Source organism: Phocoena sinus, chromosome 2, assembly GCF_008692025.1.
Source record: "Phocoena sinus isolate mPhoSin1 chromosome 2, mPhoSin1.pri, whole genome shotgun sequence".
Taxonomy (NCBI): Eukaryota; Metazoa; Chordata; class Mammalia; order Artiodactyla; family Phocoenidae; genus Phocoena; species Phocoena sinus.
The window spans coordinates 5,379,570-5,400,753 of NC_045764.1; the positions used below are offsets into that span (position 1 = coordinate 5,379,570).

The following is a 21,184-nucleotide window of genomic DNA, read 5'->3' on the forward strand; positions in this document are numbered from 1 at the left end:
CTTGTTATGAGTTCCGTAGATCAATGTGCTTCCTGCTGATAACGTAAGCGCTTCCTTTCAGTTGATGGCTGCGAGTTTGGAGGAAAGGAGAATCACACAAATTATCAGTCACCAGTACTAAAAGTTTTATAAAGATTAATTAAAACTGAAACAAATATGATTCTCCTCAGGACATTATTTTATTCCAGTTCAGCTGATGTCTGACGATGTGAGCATATTAGATTTGTCAGATTTGTCTCAAATTAAATGGAAAAGCATTTTGCTTTATTATTTTCTGGTTGCTATGGTGACTTTTTTCCTCAGTAGATGGACAGAACGGTAATGAGGGTGGTGTTCAACACTGCCGTTCCAGGGCCTTAGGGCTGAAATGCCCAGTGAGGCATAGTGGAGACAAGGCAGAACTGCGAGTAGGGGCTTGGGGGCAGGAGGGGTTGGCCGGGGGGAGGTTGGCCCCAGAGCCGCCGTTCACTATATGAGTTACAAGTCCAGCAGCCTTCTTGAGCCTTACTCTGCTCATCTCTAAAATGGGCCCGGTATGATCTCTTGCCTGCCTCGTAGAGTTGTTATGAATTTCAAATAAGATTAACGTGCTCATTAAAAGCACATTGAAAAGCTGTGCGCTACCGTACAGATATGAACTATCTTTATTGTAGCTTCATGAACAATTGATTTCTTATGTCTTATCGGGTGATCCTTGTTTCTACCACACAAGGTGCAGAAATAGTAAATCAAAGAAACTGAACAGCTTTGCTGTTCAATATAAACAAGATATTGTTGATGAGGCAGAATTAAATTATTTTGCTTTTGGCTCTTTAGCTGGTGTGGTAATTCCTCTTCCAGCTCCAGGTCTTTCTCTCGTGTCATCCCAGATCTGGATAAACGCCTGTTCGGTTGTAATACACAGTATATATGGAGTGATTGTCATATGCAAGACACTTAGCTAAAAACCTTACTTTGGACTTTTCATCTAATCTATATCACAACCCTATGAGGTTGAGTACTAACACTGTTACAGATGAAGACGTTGGGGATTAGAAAGGTTAAATTAGTTCTCCAAAGAGTAGCATAGCCAGGGCTGGAATGTTTTGTCTTATGCCATGGCCTATGCTTTACTTGGTATGTTATTATATTTCCAAAAGTTTTGCAACTCTGAAATCATGTCTCCTCCATGAAAATCTTTTCTTACCAGTTGGTGCAAAGAGCCCCTATCTCTCTCTATTTCTTGTGAGTGTGTATCCCTCAGAGCTCTTCATTCATCACTCCATTCTACTCCTTGGTTAGTATTTTCATCATTTAATTATTTTCTCCATGTAGACCTCTGAAGTGCCTTCCCAAATCATTGTCTCTGTTTTAGATGACTGAAGCCCAGTTATAGAAAACTTCTCTGTTTTCCTACATCTGATTATTCATTCAACCAGACAGGTAACGTGATGATGACGAGGATCTTGGGAGTCTACCCATCACCTCCTGTGTCATTTCCCGTTGGCTGTTGGTCGATACAACTTCTTTCATCTCCAGCCTTGTCTGTCCTCCCTTTTCTACCCTTCTGTGACCCCTGGTCACTCATCCAAGGTCACAGACATGACTGACAATGACATGATTTTTTTAAACTTATTGCACAGCCTGCTAAACTGTGTTTTCTCCACAGTTTCATTTGTTTTAATATTTGCAGGTGTGTCTATACCATTATTTCTACTCAAAATAAAATGTCGGCACCTGAGATTTTCTGGAAGCCCTGTTGTTTCCATCTCCAAAGTAGCTGCTTGGATTTAGAAAGAGATTTTCTTCTGTGACTCACCCAGGAGAAAGTGTATTTTAACAAGAGACCATCAAGTCCTGAATCTCACACCAAGGGAGACAGTGCAGCAAACAAACAGTTTTTCTCTTTCCTGGCCCCAAGTAAGCTTAAATTTACTAGGAAAGTAAAATTAGGATGTTTGTTTATGTGGAAAGGGTTTTAGTATTAGACATCAGCAACACTGGGGACCGCTCCATAGGTAAAGCAGCTTTTACCAAATAAGTAGATTTTGAATTCCACAAAATAATTTATTTATGTATTATAAATTTATAATAAATTTATTTATTTATTTATAAATTATTTATTTTTGGCTGCCCTGGGTCTTCATTGCTGCGTGAGGTCTTTCTCTAGTTGCAGCAAGTGGGGGCTACTCTTTGTTGTGGTGCACAGGCTTCTCATTGCGGTGGCTTCTCGTCACTGAGCACCGGCTCTAGGTGCACGGGCTTCAGTAGTTGTGGCTCATGGGCTCAGTAGTTGTGGCTCGCGGGCGCTAGAGCGCAGGCTCAATAGCTGTGGCTCACGGGCTTAGTTGCTCCGCGGCATGTGGGATCTTCCCATACCAGGGCTCAAACCCGTGTCCCCTGCATTGGCACGTGGATTCTTAACCACTGCACCACCAGGGAAGTCCCTGAATTCCACACTCTTTATTAAAAATAAAGCAAAACCAAAACTTGTTTCTACCACACAAGGTGCAGAAATAGTAAATCAAGAAAATGAACAGCTTTGCTGTTCAATATAAACAAGATATTGTTGATGAGGCAGAATTAAATTATTTTGCTTTTGATTCACTTCAGCGTTTGGAACATGTTTTCTCTCCTTTAGAATTAAACACAACAGGAGTTTTTGGACTGTCCTTACTATTTCCTTTAACTGGCAGTGGGACAGTATGTGTTGATATAGGTTCCAAGTCACATTTCCTGTGTTTGTAACCAGTCTCTTTTTCACAGCTAATTAAGTGGAAAACGATGTATAAAATACAATTCAAAAGATTCACATTGTATACTCTTTAAAAAACTCTACTATTTACTGTGAATTATAGTTTTTGTTTTTCATTTATAATTTTAAAAACTCAACTGTTGGTGTGAATTTATTATTTTTCATTTCTATGTATAATTATCCAATTTCAAATTCATATTCTAATGTTTCAGTGTTAACCTAAAGATAGCTTGAATTTATGAAGCAAATTATCAAATAAATCATTACATGTTTCTTTTTTTTGGTTAATAGAAATGTTCTCAATTTTGTTATGAATATGTTTTCCCTTGTCCCTTAAGGAGAGCATAGAAAAAATAGACATTCATTTTTTCAGTTTTTGGGTTTTTTAAAACATCTTTATTGGAGTATAATTGCTTTACAATGGTGTGCTAGTTTCTGCTTTATAACAAAGTGAATCCACTACACGTATACATATATCCCCATATCTCCTCCCTCTTGCGTCTCCCTCCCATCCTCCCTATCCCACCCCTCTAGGTGGTCACAAAGCACCGAGCTGATCTCCCTGTGCTACGCGGCTGCTTCCCACTAGCTCTCTATTCTACATTTAGTAGTGTATATATGTCCATGCCACTCTCTCACTTCGTTCCAGCTTACACTTGCCCCCATTTTTTCAGTTTTTTAAAGATATATTTTGACATAAATTTTTTTTTTTGCTTGATACCAAGTACACATTTATTAAAGAATTTCCAAATCTAGGAAAAAGAAATGATACCCAGGAGAGTGAAGCATAACTGGCTAAATGCTGATAAAAGTCTCTCATCTGTGGAATGAAATTAGTATCGAAAGAGAATTACGCCAACACTGTACTATTGAAACTAGCAAATTCTAAAATATCTTTTGGCTACTCGACATAATGATTTATTTATTTTTGTTTATAACTTACCACCAATTAGCACGTGAAAGATAAAATAGAATTCACTATTGTTTTTCAAATCAAAACTTATTGAAACTACTCTTTGCAAACTGAAGGAAAAGCAAAAAGAATTTAATGATTTGCAGGAGGGGCATGTGGTAATAGCACTTTTTTTATGTCTACAGATGGATTTTTTTTTCCCCCAGGGACATTAATATACCTGGCTTCTCTAGCACTGCTTTGTACTATGGCATATGCTCAGTAAATATTGATTGAATGGATGGATGGATGAATGGGAATTGGAAAGTTATTTTATGTCGTTCAAAATTTAGAAATACAAAGAGGGAGTTAAATTTCTACCCTAATTATCAGAATTAAAACTTTATATTTCACTACCTTATAGTTTTACCATAAAATACCACTGAATTAATTTGTTCTATTTTGCGTTTGATGTGAACTGTTAAATCAAAGTTGTTACCTTTTTGGTAAATTAAGCTTCAGAGGTAGTGAGATTATGAAGGAGAAAAGAAAGCTGCAAAGAGTCTTCAAGCTCCAGCAGTTTCTTTGTCTCCTCCTCACAAGCACACAGTATTTTTCCCCAGTATGGTATCACTTTTAATAATATTGGAATTTCTCTTTAGGAGACACACACATAAGTGCTATTCATGAGAAAAGAGCACGGCATACCTAAAAATAAAATTGTGCTTTGTTTTTTTATAAACCTTGTTTATGTTTATTTTAAACCTTAGGGGAAAGTACTCTATGGGTATCCAGAGCTGTAAGTGGGTAAATAAAAAAGTACTGTAATTTTTCAAAGCGTCATTGACTGCCAAGAAATCTGATATTATCATTCCAGCTTACAGCAACTCAGTTAAGGGTATTAGTATCCTGCTATTTGCAAAGGAATTTACAAGGAAACCTAAAACAATTGGAAAAGACAATGGAAAAATATTATACAGACCTTTTAGATGAATCGACTATGATTTTAAAAAAAGAATTAAGATTATCTGATGAGCTGAATCTAAATAAAAATGCAGGTGAGGGTCCAAGCTTCCATTTCCTTGTTCTCTTTTATATTATGTGACCACAAAGTTATTTTCTTGCCAAAGGTTTTTTTTTTTTTTTCCCACTGGCTTGCTTATTTGATACAACTGATACTTAAGAACCATAGGAGCTGAAAATGTAGGTTGACAAAAATGGGGGTAACAGACTGGCCTTGCTTACGTATAATGTATGTTAGTAAGAGATGCTTTCCCTGGGCACTGTGTTGCAGAACTCAGGGAGCATCGTCTGATGGAACTGCACTGTGACTGGTGCCCCCTGGGGTCGTGCAGTGGTGCTGAGCACATATACCATCTGTGCTGATTTGGCTTCAGGAATGTTTTCCACGGATGGTTGTAGTAGGAAAAATATTTTTGAATCTTCACGCACTTATGTTTTCTTAACATTCACCACAGGCTACAATGTCAACGCGTCTAATTTTAAATAGCTTTTTCGCAGGACTTTAACCAGAAATAAGAGTAGAAACTTGATAGGAAAGATGCTGTCCTCTGCAACAAATTTAAAGTCTGAAAACACAGAGGTTTTTCAAATGGAAGCAGGAAACCGGCCATTCAAGAAGATGGTAGCGTGCTGAGCTGGAAATCCAACTTCTTTACACAAGTCAGGATTCTTCTTGGAATTCTCAGTTCTTTTCAGTTAAGTGGAGATCTGTATGAAAACTCTTTCTTTTGAACTTTTATAACACTTTTTTCTAATTCCCTGTACAGACAAATACATTTGCAAAGGTGGATAGTAGACATGACCTCAGCTTTAGTGTCTTAATGTGAAAATGCACATACATTCACAATGGAGTGAGGAGGCATTGTCATTTTTAAACACGAAAAGCCTTGACTTGACGCTCAGTAAGGGAAGGTGCTTGGAAGAATTACCAACTGATAAGGATATTCTGGAAAATAGAAAAGGGAGATATGTTAACAGAGCAAACAATTTTTTTTTTTTTTTTTTTTGCGGTACGCGGGGCCTCTCACTGTTGTGGCCTCTCCCGTTGCAGAGTACAGGCGCCGGACGCGCAGGCTCAGTGGCCATGGCTCACCGGGCCCAGCCGTACTCCGCGGCATGTGGGATCCTCCCGGACCGGGGCACGAACCAGTTTCCCCTGCATCGGCAGGTGGACTCTCCAACCACTGCGCCACCAGGGAAGCCCCCAAACAATTTTTTTAATCACCAAAAATTTCTTTTGGAAAACAAAAGAAAAAAATTAGAATTTTTAGAAAAAAACAATTACCGTTTTTTCTAATTTTATCTTATTTTTTTTCTAATTTGTCTTTAAAATTTGAGCCTTCCTCAAGTTTTACTTCTTCCATAAATTTTTCTCTCCCTTTCCATTCTGAAATCTCTGAATTCTTACCAACTATGTGAGTCTGGTGGAGTGTAGTATTAAGAACCCCCACATTGACGGATTGCACGGATTGGTTGATAGCGGGAGATTCTGCGCATGGGTGGCTCCACCCTCACGACCTTAGGTACCTTAGACAAACCACTTGACCTATGTTTGCATTGATTTGCTCATTTGAGAAATGCAGATAATAATGATCCTTGTGGTTGTTGTGAGCGTTAAAATAGGAACTATCTGTAAAGTGCATCTATGCACTCAGTAGGCAGTGGCAGTGTTTTACTGTGTACCACGTGTTGTAGCATTTGATTATTGTTATAATGACTTGCCTTAATTACTTTCTAAGGCATGATGTATACATTCATAAAACACATGCTAGAGTCTTTTTCCATGCTTGGGTTTAATACGTCAGTTTTTTGTTGTTTGGTTGGTTTTTAGACGTACGTTCCCAGGGCCAGGACGTATATCATTTTTGTTGTTGTTTTATTTATCATCACTTTATTTTTTTTTAATTTTGTTTTATTTTTTTGTGTGTGTGGTTACGCGGGCCTCTCACCTGTTGCGGCCTCTCCTGCTGCGGAGCACAGGCTCCGGACGCGCAGGCTCAGCGGCCATGGCTTACGGGCCCAGCCACTTCCACGGCATGTGGGATCTTCCCGGACCAGGGCACGAACCCCGTGTCCCCTGCATCGGCAGGTGGACCCTCAACCACTGTGCCACCAGGGAAGCCCTCACTTTATTTTTTAGAGGAGTTTTAGGTTCACAGCAAAACTGAGTGGGAGGTGGAGTTCCCATGTAGCCCGGTCCCCACGCACACACAGAGTCCACCATATCAGCACTCCTCCACCAGAATGGGACCATTTGTTACAGTTGATGGACTCTATATTGACAAAGTCCACAGCTTACATTAGGTTCACTCCTGAAGTTGTATATTCTATGGGTTTTGACAAATTTATGACATGGTGTCCACCCTAACGGTATCATACAGAGTAGCTTTATCACCCTAAAAATCTTCAAAAAAAAGCACTCTACCCATTCATCTCTCCTTCCCCTCAGCCACCGGCAACCACTGGTCATTTTACTGTCTCCATAGTTTTTGCCTTTTCCAGAATGTCATACAGTCAGAATGATACAGTATGTAGCCTTTCCAGACTGGTTTCTTTCACTTTTTTTGTTTTTTTTTTTTTTTAGATTTAATTTGTTTATTTTTGGCTGCACTGGGTCTTCGTTGCTGCACGAGGGCTTTCTCTAGTTGCGGTGAGCGGGGGCTACTCTTCGTTGTGGTGCACGGGCTTCTCATTGCGGTGGCTTTCTCCTGTTGCGGAGCACGGGCTCTAGGCACACGGGCTTCAGTAGTTGTGGCTCGCGGGCTCAGTAGTTGTAGCTCGCAGGCTCTAGGAGCGCAGGCTCAGTAGTTGTAGCTCCCAGGCTCAGTAGTTGTGGCACACGGGCTTAGTTGCTCCGCACCATGTGGGATCTTCGTGGACCAGGGATGGAACCCGCGTCCCCTGCATTGGCAGGCAGATTCTTATCCACTGCGCCACCAGGGAAGTCCCTCTTTCACGTCTTAATATGCGTATATATTTCCTCGGTGTCTTTTTTTTTTTTTTTTTTTTTTTTTTGCGGTACGCGGGTCTCTCACTGTTGCGGGCCCATCTCCCGTTGCGTGGAGCACAGGCTCCGGACGCGCGGGCTCAGCGGCCATTGCTCCGGGCCCAGCCGCTCCGCGGCATGTGGGATCCTCCCGGACCGGGCACAAACCCGTGTCCCTGCATCGGCAGGCGGACTCTCAACCACTGCGCCACCAGGGAAAGCCCTCCTCCATGTCTTTTTGTGGCTTGATAGTCCATTTGTTGTTAGTGTTGAATAATATCCATGTCTGGATGGACCACAGTTATTTATCTAATTCAGCTACTGAAGGACATCTTGGTTGCTTCCAAGTTCTAGCAGTTAAGAATAGGCTGCTATAAACATCTCTGTGAAGGTTTTTTGTAGAGCATATCATATATATATATATATATTTTAATTTCCTACAGTCTCTCATACAAAGATAAGGATTTTTAGCACTTAGAATTCCACATCTGAGGTCTGAAAGGACTTAGAAATAACGCATTAGATACAAGGAAACTGAAGACCAAGCGACCTGGTGTCGACTGCGTGTGCAGTCTATTGTACTTCCTACCAGGAAATTCTTACCTATATGTAACGAAGAAGATCTAAAAATTAGGTTGGACGTCTTGAAAATATTACCAAAGGTTGATGTGGTGAGCATAAGAGCTGAGAATTATCGCCCCAAATGATATAATCAGTTTTTTTAAAGAGTGAATTTAATAAGCTGTAGCCATGGTTTTTCCTCATTGTTTTATAACTGCTCATTTTAACTTTATTATGACTTTATAATTTCTCTCCTAAGCTAGGCATTGTGCATTTTGAGTTATGTTTTGCGTAGCTGGATTTTTGACTTTTTCCCAGTGGCCGATGCCCTCTTGGGACTGACTGAGCCTTGCTCTTTTTCACAGGTTGTGGCGGAGAGTTGTCGGGGGACACGGGCTCCTTCAGTAGCCCCGGCTACCCTAACAGGTACCCCCGCCAACAAGGAGTGTATCTGGTACATTCACACAGCCCCTGGGAGCAGCGTTCAGCTCACCATCCATGACTTTGATGTGGAGTATCACGCAAGCTGCACCTTCGAGTGTCCTGGAGGTAGGAAATTAGATAGTTTTCCGCACGTTATAGGATTTGGGGGGTAGAACCTGGAAATCACTCTGCCGAAAACCCTAATTCTTTCCAGGTGGCCAGCAGTGTTCTATTCTTAGACGTTTCGATGAGTATCAGCCCTTTGGTGAATGATGCTTGCAGACAAATGGAGTATATATCTCAGTTTGGCTTTCCCTACAAGCAGTGCCCCGAATGGCTGGGTGTAATTAGAAGGTGGTACCAGGCGGCAGCAGGGAGGTAACCATGGGGGGAGGCTGAGGAGAGAGAACCAAGGGAAGGGAGCCCTGTGGGCGCAGTGGGCTTAATCCTGCTGCAACCCCCGAGGTCCTAGTGAGGTCTGTTGCTCAGAACCATCCCTCTAAGGACACAAGGCATTGTTCCCCCAGCTCCCATCCCCACTGATGGAACCTGGGATCATCAGTGCCCCACACTTCCAGCCTGAGAAAGCTCCCTTGGGAAAGGCAGTGGGTGGCAGAGTGTAAAGAAGTCGTGGGTGCTCGGGGTAGGACAGGGCAGGGAGCTGAGGAAGTGGCCGCAACTTTTCCAACACGGCTGCCATGGCTTTATCTCGGGTAATTAAGATGGCCCTTGAGATTCGGTTATCATCGGCTGGTTGTTGCAGGAATCTAGTCATTAGATGATTTCCAAGTACACATGAAACTCCTATTGCCTCAGCGGTAGGGACTGCCTCATGGCAAGGTTCTGTATCTAGTAGAAGTTAAAGTCCACGAAAGCTGGGTATTTGTCTGTTTTTGTTCTGTTTTGTTTTGCTTCACTGCTATACCCCCAGAGCCATAGAGCACTTGGCAAATAGTAAACACTTGATATATATTTGTGGGATAAATGAAAGCGTCACATCTCCAGTTGTCGTGCAGTGATAATGTACATTTATGGTGATTTGCAAAGGGATTTCAACATCCATTTTCCCATTTGAATGTTAGCGAATCCTGTGAGGTAAGAGGGGGATTTTACCGCTCCCCATTTCACTGTTGTCAGAACGGAGGCTCAAAAAGATTGCCGGGTTTTTCCCCAACCATAAGGATGGTGAGTGGAAAAGCTGAGAACGGAATCCCTCCCCGCCGCACACGCCACGTCAGCCAGTGTAGAAGGACAGATGTGGGCAGTGTGCAAGATACTGAAAGGAGCGGCTTGTCGACAGGCCTGTATAGGAAACTTTAAAACTTAAAAGCCTTATTTAATTACAAACCAAGTTGTCTCCTTGAAAAGAAATGGGGTTCTCAAATCACGTCCTCACTGAGGAGACGCAGCGTCACTAGGAGTCACATTTAGCAGCTCGAGTCTGCAAAGAAGGACGATGCTGCAGCAAGTGGGACTGGAGACAGAGCCGGTGAGTCCTTGGGTTCCACCCAAACCCTGTCTTCACGTAAGTCCGGCTGCCCAGGCGTGACTCCAGCTCAGAAGAGGGCCAGTTTCTTCCGAGGAGAGAATAAGGTAGCTCCCGAAATTCACGAAACTCACACGCAGCTCAGACTGTGAAGCAGTAATGACGCTCACGCGGGGAGTGTCGAGACGCTCCCTCCCGCGGGCGAGATTCCTCAGGCGCATGACAGCCCTTAACCCGCACAAAGGGCTGGCGGCAGTGTCCCACGGTAACGTGGCACGTTCGTCACCCTTCAATTTTCTATATTGCAAAGCTCGTGTGATCGTTGCCTACTTGGCAAACATGTAAATGATGGGTTCACTGTGCTTTGGTTTTGTCCCACCCATTACGTGAGAGAGCAAAGAGCAGGCCTGTTCCCTGGTGAGCGGCCTTGGGGACAGTAGGGGCAGCACAAGGCCTCTGGGCAGCAGCGTTCAGACAGGGTCCTGCACAGAAAGGACCGTGAGAAGAGGCTGTCGGTCCTGCTTGGGGCTACCTGTGTCAGGACAAGGGGGCTCCCGTGTCCCATCCAACCAGGGTTTGAGGGGAATATATTGAAACCTTAAATATTGGGGCAAAGTTTTTCTCTTAAGGCTGAAGTGAGTTAACCCCTGGCTTTTCCCCTCCAGACCTTGTTGGACGTCTCTGCAAATATTCAAGAAGGTGCTGTCATCAATTTGGGTTAATGACAATAGAGTGATTTTTTCCATCCCTATCACATGGACGCCGATAACATGTTAGCACAGGTTTCACAATATTTTACCCCAGGTGGGTGTGTGGCCTGGAAACATGGCTGACTTTCTCCACCCATCTGTCCCCGTCCCTGTTGGTTCATCAGCCCGTCCTGCTCTGAGCCCCGTAGGGCCTCACTGTCTCCAGGTATCCGGTTTTTACCTGAGTTTTCACCTGATCTAACCAAGAGTCCATCTATTTTTCTCTCAAAAGTCAGGTGTCCGGAGAGTGGCCAGCTGTATCAGGCAACAGCCATTTGGTTACTCATAACCCCTGAATGCTGACTTGATTGTAACAGTAAATGGAGCTAACAGAGCAGAAAGAACTGTTCAAAACAGATTAAAACCATAGGCTTTGAAATGTTCTATATCCTGAGCATTGGCTAAAAACACATTTTTAAATCTCTGATCATCAGACCAATTCTTTTTCCCCACAAAGTTGAGTCATATGCTGTAATCCAACGAAGCACACCCTGAAATTTCTTTCCATCTTTTTCCTCTTTGAAGAGTCATGTGCCTAACTATTGGGTTTTAATTTGTGGAAGCGGAAAGTACTATTCTGTTGTTTGAGTGAGAGAAACGCTGGCTGATTTCACTTCAGTCCTTGAGAAAGGAGCCTGAACGCACAGAGCAGAAAAGGGAAGCCAGTCCTCGCGCAGGAGACCCAGACGGTTGCCTGGGGCGGGCAGTCAGCCTCCCCGGTCTCTCCCCCGCTGTCTTGTGAACCCGGCTCATTACGAGGGAAAAAAGCAAAGAACGTCAAAAGCGGCAGTGTTTACGCTTCTGGAGGCTTAGGCCCGGCCGCTCACACCCGCTTTGTTGCGATCTCAAGGGGACCCTGAGCAGGGAGACAGAATATTTTGCTGACCTGCAAGTTTTCTTTGTTAGAAACTAAACGCTTGCGCTCAGAGCGTTCTGTCCAAATATGTGCTGCTCGCGGGGTGGGCGATTGGGGGCCCGGGCTGTGGGTTTCAGGCTCTGAGCTCCACCCAGGCCAGGGGGCAGGGGAATCTCAAGGGTGCTAAACCGAAGCAGTCTGGTTTGTGCCATTGCATACGTGTACATGGGAAGGGCCACACAGGGCTCCTCCTCCAGTCCTGCCTCTGATGGACTTGGGGGCCACACAAACAGAGCTCTTCTAGGTGAAAAATCAGCTCGAAGCGGTTGGCTCGCTTCATTCCTTTGCAATTACAGCCCTTGCGCTCGGCCCTCCGTAACAGTGGTTTCATTCATTTCGGCCTTTCCCGCATGGCTGGGGGAATTAATCAGACAAAGAAATCATTATGGATTCAATCACACACTCCTCACCGAAAGTAGGCTGCTTGTTCTTGCTCTCCCTCCCGGAGGACACTTGAGTGAGGTCCACATCAGTCAATCAGTCGGCAGCCGCCCGGGGTGGGGAGGGGGGCAGGGGCGCAGGGCCTCAGGCTGGGGAGATGCTCTGGTGGGAGAGCGGCGCAGGTCAGGGTGGGGAGGGCACCACACGCACCCACTGGGCCACCTTTCCTGGGTCTGGTTCCAGCCGGAGGGGGGAAGGGCGCAGATGCCTGAGAACTGTCACCAAATTGGTGACTAACGCCAAGTGTGGCAAGATTGACGGTCGGGGGTCTCCACCTTCTGTGGGATTCTTATCTTCCCCCCACACCCCGCACACGGGTTATCCAAGGGGCCCTTGAGAAACCTGTGTGGAGGCATCCTGGAGGCCCCCGTGGGCTGGGCCAGACCTCCTGCAAGATGCTGGACGTGAGATCCAGGGGACAGTTGCCACGAGGAATGTGTCGCCGGGGATATTAGCATCCAGCCAGATAGTTGCAAATTGCAGCAGCCTAGGATATCTCGGGACAAGTGAGATGGACCTAGCGGGCAGAGTCCAGGGCGATTCCCGAGCAGAAGGTGAACGCTCTCCGTCTTGCTCCTGTGAGCGTCTGTGCAGGAGAAGGTACAGAGGGCCTGTAGGACTCCCTCCCTGAGGGTACCGCAGAACACACTGATAGAGGTACATTTTCACTCCCTCTGAAGGGGCAAAAGTATATTAAATGCCTAATCTTGTAAAGCATTCGGGTTGCAAAGTGGGAAAATCCTAAAAATGTAGCAGTGAGCAATAGCCTTCAGTGAACAAACAAAATAGCTTTATGCTAAGGCTGTTCCTATGCGCCCAGAAGAGTTAGAAAATCAGACCTGATACTGGATTATCTGCCACATACCTCTGCCAAGAAAGCAGGGGATCCTATGTGGACTTGGAAGAGGGGAAGGGGAGATAGGGAGAGTCTGGGATAATCTACTCAGTTCAGCTCTGCAGCTCCGGCTGAGGGACAAGCAGGCATTTCATGGGCAGTTGAACTTGTGTGTTACGAGGGCAGAGGGAGTGCCTTGGAAATCCAGCTCAAGTTTACAGTGTGCCCCCACATGGGGAGGCTGAGATTTCAATCTCTGCTGATAATAGGATCCAAACGCTGGTGCTAAAGGGGAATCAGCGGAAGGCTTGTAATTGCTTAAGTACTCTCTCAAGTTCTTTTTTTCTCCGTCCCATCATAGATCTATGGAGGCCCTGATTTCCACTCTCCCAGGATAGCCCAGCTGTGTGTGCAAAGATCGTCTGAGAATCCCATGCAGGTCTCCAGCACTGGAAGCTGAGCTGGCAATCCGATTCAAGACTGACTGGTCCATAAATGGGAGAGGCTTCAACATCTCATGGAGAGCAGTCCCTGGAGGTGGGTGAACCAAGGAGCTGTCTCAAAATCCTTAAGCTGAGCCCTCGTTAAATTTCATGAAAGGTGTTTTAGAGAGCGATGTGACGGCTACATCCTCCGTCACAGCTCTGTGACTTCTCTAATGGCACACACGCTTCCCTGAGAGAGAGTTTAACTTGCAAAGAGTCACCTCGTATGTGAAAACAGCCCACGCAAGTGTGCACATCCATGCTGAAAGCAGAAGCAGGGTGGTTGGTCAGACTCGCTTTCTCTCCAAGGGACTCCTGCCTGTTCACCAGCCTCAATTTGGGCATCAACAAAGTGCTAAATTACTTTATGCCACACATGTGGATGCCTGGCAAATACCAAAAGTGCAAATGTTAAATTTGTGAATTTCAAGGGAATTATTACCTTTTGTTATATAGTGACTTTCTGCCAAGATCTTAGGCTGTCTAAATAAATTACCTGTTGCAGAGTTTTAAAAATAAAGCATCAATGCACAAAATCCTTCAGCAGATGTTAATCTATACAGCTACTAATGATAGCAATGTTTATTGAACGCCTTACTGTGTGTCAGGCATTTTTCTAACTATTCTATAAAGACTCTCATTTAATCCTCACAAACCGCCCTCTGAGGGAAGGTTGTTTCTTGTCCTTATCTTACTGCTGAAGAAATTGGAAGCCTAGAGTAGTCAGTGACCTGTCCAAAGTCACACAGCTAAAACATGCCAAAGCGGAAGACATGACTCCAGGCTGCCTTATGGCCCCACTTCTGTAGGCCAAGGGTGATATAGTAAGTATACTAGAGCTTTCCTAAAGTTAAGGGTACGTGAATTTAATGAAAATTATATTTACATGGTGCTGAGATTACCTAAAATGATTCTCAATTATCAGAAAATAATACTGAATTTTCCCGTTATTCGTTTATATTATCATAAACCCAAGAAATGATGGGTCATAGAGTTAGACATTGATAGATATTTGATTACATCACAGGAGTTTAGAAAACTGAATGACTGTACAAGGTCCAGAATATTAAATTTTAAAAGACAGATGTTAAATAATTATAAAAGCGTGCACTACTGAATTATCAGAATTCTTAGAAGGAGATGTGTTATTCTTACAGTATGTTGTATTTTGAGAGAAGAATGAAGAGGCATTTCATGGCTTTGTGAAAATATGATTTTACTTGCATTATTTTTCAGTATTTTTCAGATAACCTTTGGCATCAGTATTTGAAGTATTTGAAGCCTTTTCCTAGGCGTACTTCTTCATTTTGTTGAGATGCATGAATTATTGGCGAACATTCGGTCCTTCAGGATGTTTAGCACAGACTGCATAAAAATGGTGGTCAAACAAAGTAGCATATCGTTCTGTGCCTCCCGGGTGACGGTGTAAAGTTTTGTGCATCAGGGATTCCTCTCATTATTGAATTGGGTCTCCCGTCTACAGGTTGTGGTGGCATTTTCCAAGCTCCCAGTGGAGAGATTTCATTCTCCAAATTACCCCAGTCCTTATAGGAGCAACACTGAGTGTACATGGGTCATTCAGGTGGAAAAACATCACCGTGTTCTCTTGAACTTCACTGACTTTGACCTTGAACCTCAGGACTCTTGTATTATGGTAAGTGACACAAATCTCAAGCATCGTCTCCAGTCAAACCTGGGTCAAAACACTGCCATAAGAGCATGTTTAGTGAATGTATTAGTCATGAATGTTTTCTGTGTCAAATCATGGGAAACTCAACTATTAGCAACTTAAAATATAAGGACATTTATTTTTACGTAAAATATAAACCAGGAGGTTTGTTTAGCAACTCAGTCTCTGCTCTACCATTCTTAGTGAATTGGCTTTTCACTTTGTGGTTGTTACCTAATGGTCCAAAAATGGCTGCAGCAGTTCGGAACATCCTGAGTTCAGATCTGAAGAAGACGGGAAGGAATAGTGTTAGTTGTTTCTATTTGCATTTTTTTTTTAATCAAGAATGCAAAATTTTTATAGAAGCCCCCTTACAGATCAATTGGCCAGAAGTGGTTGCAGAAGAGATTAGGAAGTTTAGTGGATTATGATAATGGATTTATCATAACCACTTTAAATCAATTATTATTAACTCTCTGGGGGTTCTCACAGGGTTCTACTTTTTCTTGAGATCAGGATATCTTGATCTGCTACTTGAACAAATCAGTGTCTGATAGAACAGACTAGATGGGGAGACAAGGGGTGGAGGAAAAGGGATATGGCTGTTAGTTGGTTCAATGACAAAAAGTTTCCATCGCTACCAACAGCTTTAATACATTTTCACCTGAAACTAATGCTATATGTTTAACGTAAGAGTGAATGAGGTTGTATTTCGAAATTTTCTTTTTGTCTTTAATTATTTTGGTTACCTGATTTTTTTTTAACACAAGGTTTTCCATCTTTCATTTGTATCTAGAGATATTTCATTCAAATATAAACCAGATCCTCTGGCTAATGGATCTTCCTGTTTTAGTTTCCTGACCGTTTCTTATACAAATTCCAACTGGTTAGCTTTCAAACTTAACTCAGGAAAATTCAAAAGTTGTTTCATAATTTTCAAAGTAGTCCAGGCTCACAGTATGATTTCAAGTATTATTTTACAAGATTAAATCATTAATCTACTTAAAGTTCAGTTGATTTATGGTTATGTATTAACCTTTTAACATGAATCTTCTGAGTCTAAATTGGCAGAGCATTATGTCCTACACCAAACTTAAGGTGTGGACATCCACTTTCCATGACGGTCACTCTCCTGACAAAGACAATTTCAAAACTTTGGATGATATTTTACAACACTTTCCTAAATGCCACAGGGAACTCACAAGGTGGTGTGAAATTTCTGAGTTAATATCCAAGTGAGATGTGAGCTTGGTAGTTGGGTTCGCTTTTGCCCGTGGGGCATTTGCCGATTCCAGAAGGAGTTAGTGGCACTTCTCAGAGCCTTTCAGGGCAAAGAGGAGCAACGTTTGAGTCCAGGACCTGAGTAGGGTGTGGGTTCCTGGTAAACTCTCCTGAATCCTAGGTAAAATGAAAGTAGCAGCTTTCAGGAAGACCGCATCCAAGCATCGATTCATCTGAGTGGCCTCCCTAAATCTCCAGCCATGGAATAATGAGAGGAACCTTGCCTTGCTAATGCATCTAGGCCTTGGACATCTGGCCAAGCAATTAAAACTCTTCTTCAAGGGAGATGAAATCATCCCAGACCTCACTTCTACCAATAATTTTCATATGCAACAGCAAGCACACTATCAAAGATATTTTATATATAGGAGGAGACAGTGCAACATAAATGAGTTATAGCATGAATAACAGACAATGGAAATAAACACTGATAGGCACAGGTTAGTAAACAACTATGGTTACTAAGCTTATGGAGATAAAAATCAAAATTAAAACTTTCAGCAAGGACTGCAAATCATAAAAAGTGACATTGCAAATAATATTTTTTAAAAGCTGAAAAATTTAAAGTGGATAAACACAGAAGCTGAAATTAATATCTCAGTGGAAGGGTTTTGGGGTGTTTTGCTTGTTTGTTTTTTGTATATTAGGCAAATTAGACAGAGATGAGAGAACAAGTGAATTGGAAGATATCAGAGAATCTATCTAGAAAAAAACAAAACAAAACAAAGCAAAAGGATGAAAAATACAGAAGGGAGATTAAGGACAAATATAGGATACATATAAAAAGTAACATACATTTACATACACATATAAATGGAGCAGGAAACAATATTTGAAGAGCTGATGACTAAGACTTTTCCCAAACTGATGAGAGACATCAATTACAAACACAAGAATCCCAAGGGACCCTGTATACAGCCAAGCAAGATAAATAGACATACTTATCTGAAAAAACTTAAGATTTTAATCTTTATCTAAAGATAAAGAAAAAAATTGTTACAGTCATCCAGGAGAGTAGGTGAGCGGGTGAACAAATTATCTTTTAGGAAGTGGCAGACTGAATGCTGACTTTTCAACAGTGAAAACTGGAAGGAGAAAAGACAAGAGTTGGTATCTTAAATTTAAGGAAGAAATAACTATCAGTCAGGAACTCTGTACTCTCCTAAAATAACCTTTAACCATGAAGGTGAAATAAAGCATTGAAGCAGTAGGGGGTGCCTTCAAGAGAAGGTCGAATGGGCCAGAGACAAGCTGTCTGCCTTACAGTTTTGCCTCTGGTGGGCAATTCTCCATCACTTTCTCCCAGTCTGTATGGTTCCAGGTATAGTTTCTTCTCTTTGGTAAAGTCCGTAATCCATAAGATTCAACATGCAAGGTGTGTGAACCAAACAAAGCCTAGGTCAAAGCCACACCCGGCATGGCTGCATTACGTCCCTCCTGTGGGCATGAGTAGGATTTCCCACCTGCATGAGATATAAATACACAGACTGGGTTTTCTAGTAATCAGTGCCATATCTCAGCACACAGCTGGGCTTGACTTCACAACTGTAGCCAGAGGAAACAGACAGGAGGAAGTAAAACCTCAACTATAATTCTGGTCATTGGGCATGGAGATAAGAAATAAACCCACATACAGGTGCTGGGAGGAGTCAGTCTGGCAGACACGGTAAAATACAAAATGTAATAGTCCAAACAAGTTGCCAGGATCAGGGGATCCCGTATGAAGTAGTTGGGGTAACCCCGCCCTGCGGGGAGATGCGAGTATCAGAAGCAGATGTTGCTAAGCGCTTGAGTGACACATGGATGCAAAAAGCGAACTGCACCAGCAGTGTGGGTCCCCACAACGCTGTGGTTAAGAAATCCAGCGCTGTGGTCGGGTGGCCCTGGGGCTGAGCCTGAATTTTGCCATTTTCCGGTTGAGTCGCCTGGGAGAAAGCGAACCTTTCAGCTTTGGTTCCTTAATGGTGACATGGGGGACAGTAAGAGTATCTGTGTCAGGTTTGTTGTTGGGATACTGGAGGTCGTGTCGGTGACCTGCTTGTCACATAGAAAGCCCCCCATTCGTGCCAGCCCCTAGTCACAATGACACTGACGGTGAGCGTCCCCAGAGAGGCCTGTCCAGGGGCAGTGGTGGAGGAGGTGCTGTGGAATACGAGGACGAACAACCAGCTTGGGGTGCTGGGCCTCCAGGTCTTCAGTAAAAGAAGAGCCTGTTTATGAACCTTTCTGCTAGCACAGCACCGAGCATTTCGTGGACCCAGGACTCAATAACCTGTAATAACGATCACGAGGAAACGGGAGTGATTCATTTGGGCCTGGAAGCCAGAGGAGGTTTCACACCAAAGATGACATTTACGTGGCAGAATTTCACTAGTAGACACGTGGCACAGAAGCCAGGGAGGAAGCTCTGGGAGAGAAACCGGGTAGATTGTTGTACAGAAGCGCCAGCGTGTACCGACATTTGGGCTGTAGCTCTGTGCTGGGGAGCGTGTGGAGACCCAGGGTCTATAGAAAACGTCTGAACTGGACAAACTCTTGTGCTCTGTGAAGAATTTGAAATTATCCTATAGCCAGTGGTGGGGTTGATGAACGTTTTCTGTAATGTACTCAAACTGAGTTTTATGATAATAACAGGCAGCCGTGTGAGGCTAGGTTCGGCAGAGAAAGAGAAGGATGGTATAAAGGCTGATTGGAGAGCTATGGAAAAACCCTGGGCAGTGGCCTTGGGAGTGGAGAGGAAAGGATGTACCGGCAAGCTCATGTTGGTGTAGCCACCGAAACCTAGAGGCTAATTACACCGTGGAGGGTTGGGGGGGAGGGGTGATAGAGATGCAGGGGTTAAGATGATTTGCTTGAAGAATGGGTAAATTAATAATGCCATTGACTAAGAGAGTACTAAAGGGATCGACTACTCAGATTGATTGGAAACTTGAGTTTGAAGGTCTACACTGCGTCCCTTATAGAGTTCAACAACGGGTTCAGTGCTCAGGATGGGGTCTGAGCTGGACATATCCACTTGAGGATAATTTCTATATACTTGGATGGTTGTTAAAACCACAGAAGTAGATGGAATCCTATATATGAGCATTTTGTGAAGAGAAAAGGGCTAAGTAAACTCTTGGCCCTAAATCACCATTTAGGGGGAAGATGGAGAAACAAAGGACAAGGAGACTGAAGGGTACTCAAGGAGATGGGTGGAGAAGCAGAAGAGAATGGTAGCATAGAAACCAACAGAGAAGTCAGTTTTAAGAGTGGGTGGGCAAAGGTGTCAAATCCAGCAGATGAGGCTAAAATGAAGCCACCGGATTCAGTCTTTGATGACCTTGTAAGAAGCAGGACTGGTGTGGGTAGTACTGGAAGACTCCAGATCACGATGGGTTAGGAGATACAGGAGCTTCTCAGCTTTTCCCCAGAATTATGAAAGTGAATGGTATAGAGAGATAAAGGGCCATAACCTGTGATAAGTCAGGATCAAAGGAAGTTGTTATTATTATTTGTTTTAGTGGTGAAGAAGCTTAAGCATGCCAGGAGAGCAGGGTGCTGGTGACAGAAGAGCAGCTGAGGTGTAAGAGATCAATGGAGTAAACGATGAAGCCGTGTTATCAGGGCAGAGACCTGAGGAAGGGCCAGACTGGTTTTATAAATTTCATATTTTCAGAATGAGAAATTTGAACCCATGGCCAACCATAAGTTTCCTTTTCTGATTTGCAAATGTCTTTATATTGAAAGTTGCATAAGTCATATACAAGCTAAGTCATTTTTGTTTGTACAATTTGTAACTCACCTTTACTAAAAGATAAAGAAATGTGAGAAAGGACTGTTCGCAGAAGTTGGGGTGGAGATCTGCTGTGTACGGTTGCCAAGTGGACCCAGTTATGGGGATGGAGGTCTGCAGAGGTTTAGAAACAGGCAGGCAATGCACTGGCGAGGCTGGGAGCTGGGCTCCAATTTAGAGTTCGCTGTCCAGGCGTTCACGAAGGCAGGCGTTGAGGCACCAGCCATCTATCTTTATAGCTGGATGGACACTGGATGCGAAATGCCCCCCAAAATCTAGTATCTTACATAAGATCTCTGCAGTTTAAGTTCGTACAAAGCCAGTCATTCATTATGGAGACATTCAAGTTAATTTCTTGGTCCTGCTTCTTAGACAGAGTCAGTAGCAAAGAGAAAAACATTCAGCTGCCAGTGCTGCTGCCAGATAATGTTTGTGTTCGTGGGATTTTTAAGAGAGCTCAAGTGTATTATTCGATACCAAGGTAAATTATGCTTGGATAGGACCAGCCATCAGGGTTTTAAACCTCCTCTATCAGTTTAGATTTCAGAGTCCCATTAGAGACCCAGCCATCTCTCAGAATTATTTGTAAGGAGTAGGACAGGAGGCAGGGAATAGTGTTAGGAAGATATGTGTGCGTATGCCAGAGGAAGCCGTCCCAGCCTTCAGTGGAAAGTTGCAGACGGCTCATTTGGGAGTGGGTTGAGTGGACTTCACTCCCTGGCATCATTATTGATATTCGATCTCGGTATTTTGAGCCACATGAGAACTTAGATAACATCGCAGAAGCGTGTTTTCTAGAATTTCATGCTGCTGTAATAAAAAAAGAGAGAAACTAGATTTTTCTGACTGCTGTTGAAGCGGTGATGGCATCACCTGGAACTCATCAGAAAGCTCAATTTACACTCAGGTTTCAACTAATTTGGTAATA

At 43.3% G+C, this 21,184-nt stretch overlaps 1 protein-coding gene across 1 annotated transcript in view; it reads left to right on the forward strand.

The window, feature by feature from the left end:
* Window positions 1–21,184, forward strand: part of CUBN (cubilin) — a 280,069-nt gene that overhangs the window by 110,007 nt on the left and 148,878 nt on the right. The window contains 7 exon segments of the mRNA XM_032622320.1: window positions 8,562–8,626; window positions 8,628–8,734; window positions 12,901–12,910; window positions 13,408–13,503; window positions 13,505–13,583; window positions 15,015–15,052; window positions 15,054–15,185. Of these exon segments, the coding sequence (XP_032478211.1) occupies window positions 8,562–8,626; window positions 8,628–8,734; window positions 12,901–12,910; window positions 13,408–13,503; window positions 13,505–13,583; window positions 15,015–15,052; window positions 15,054–15,185 (527 nt within the window).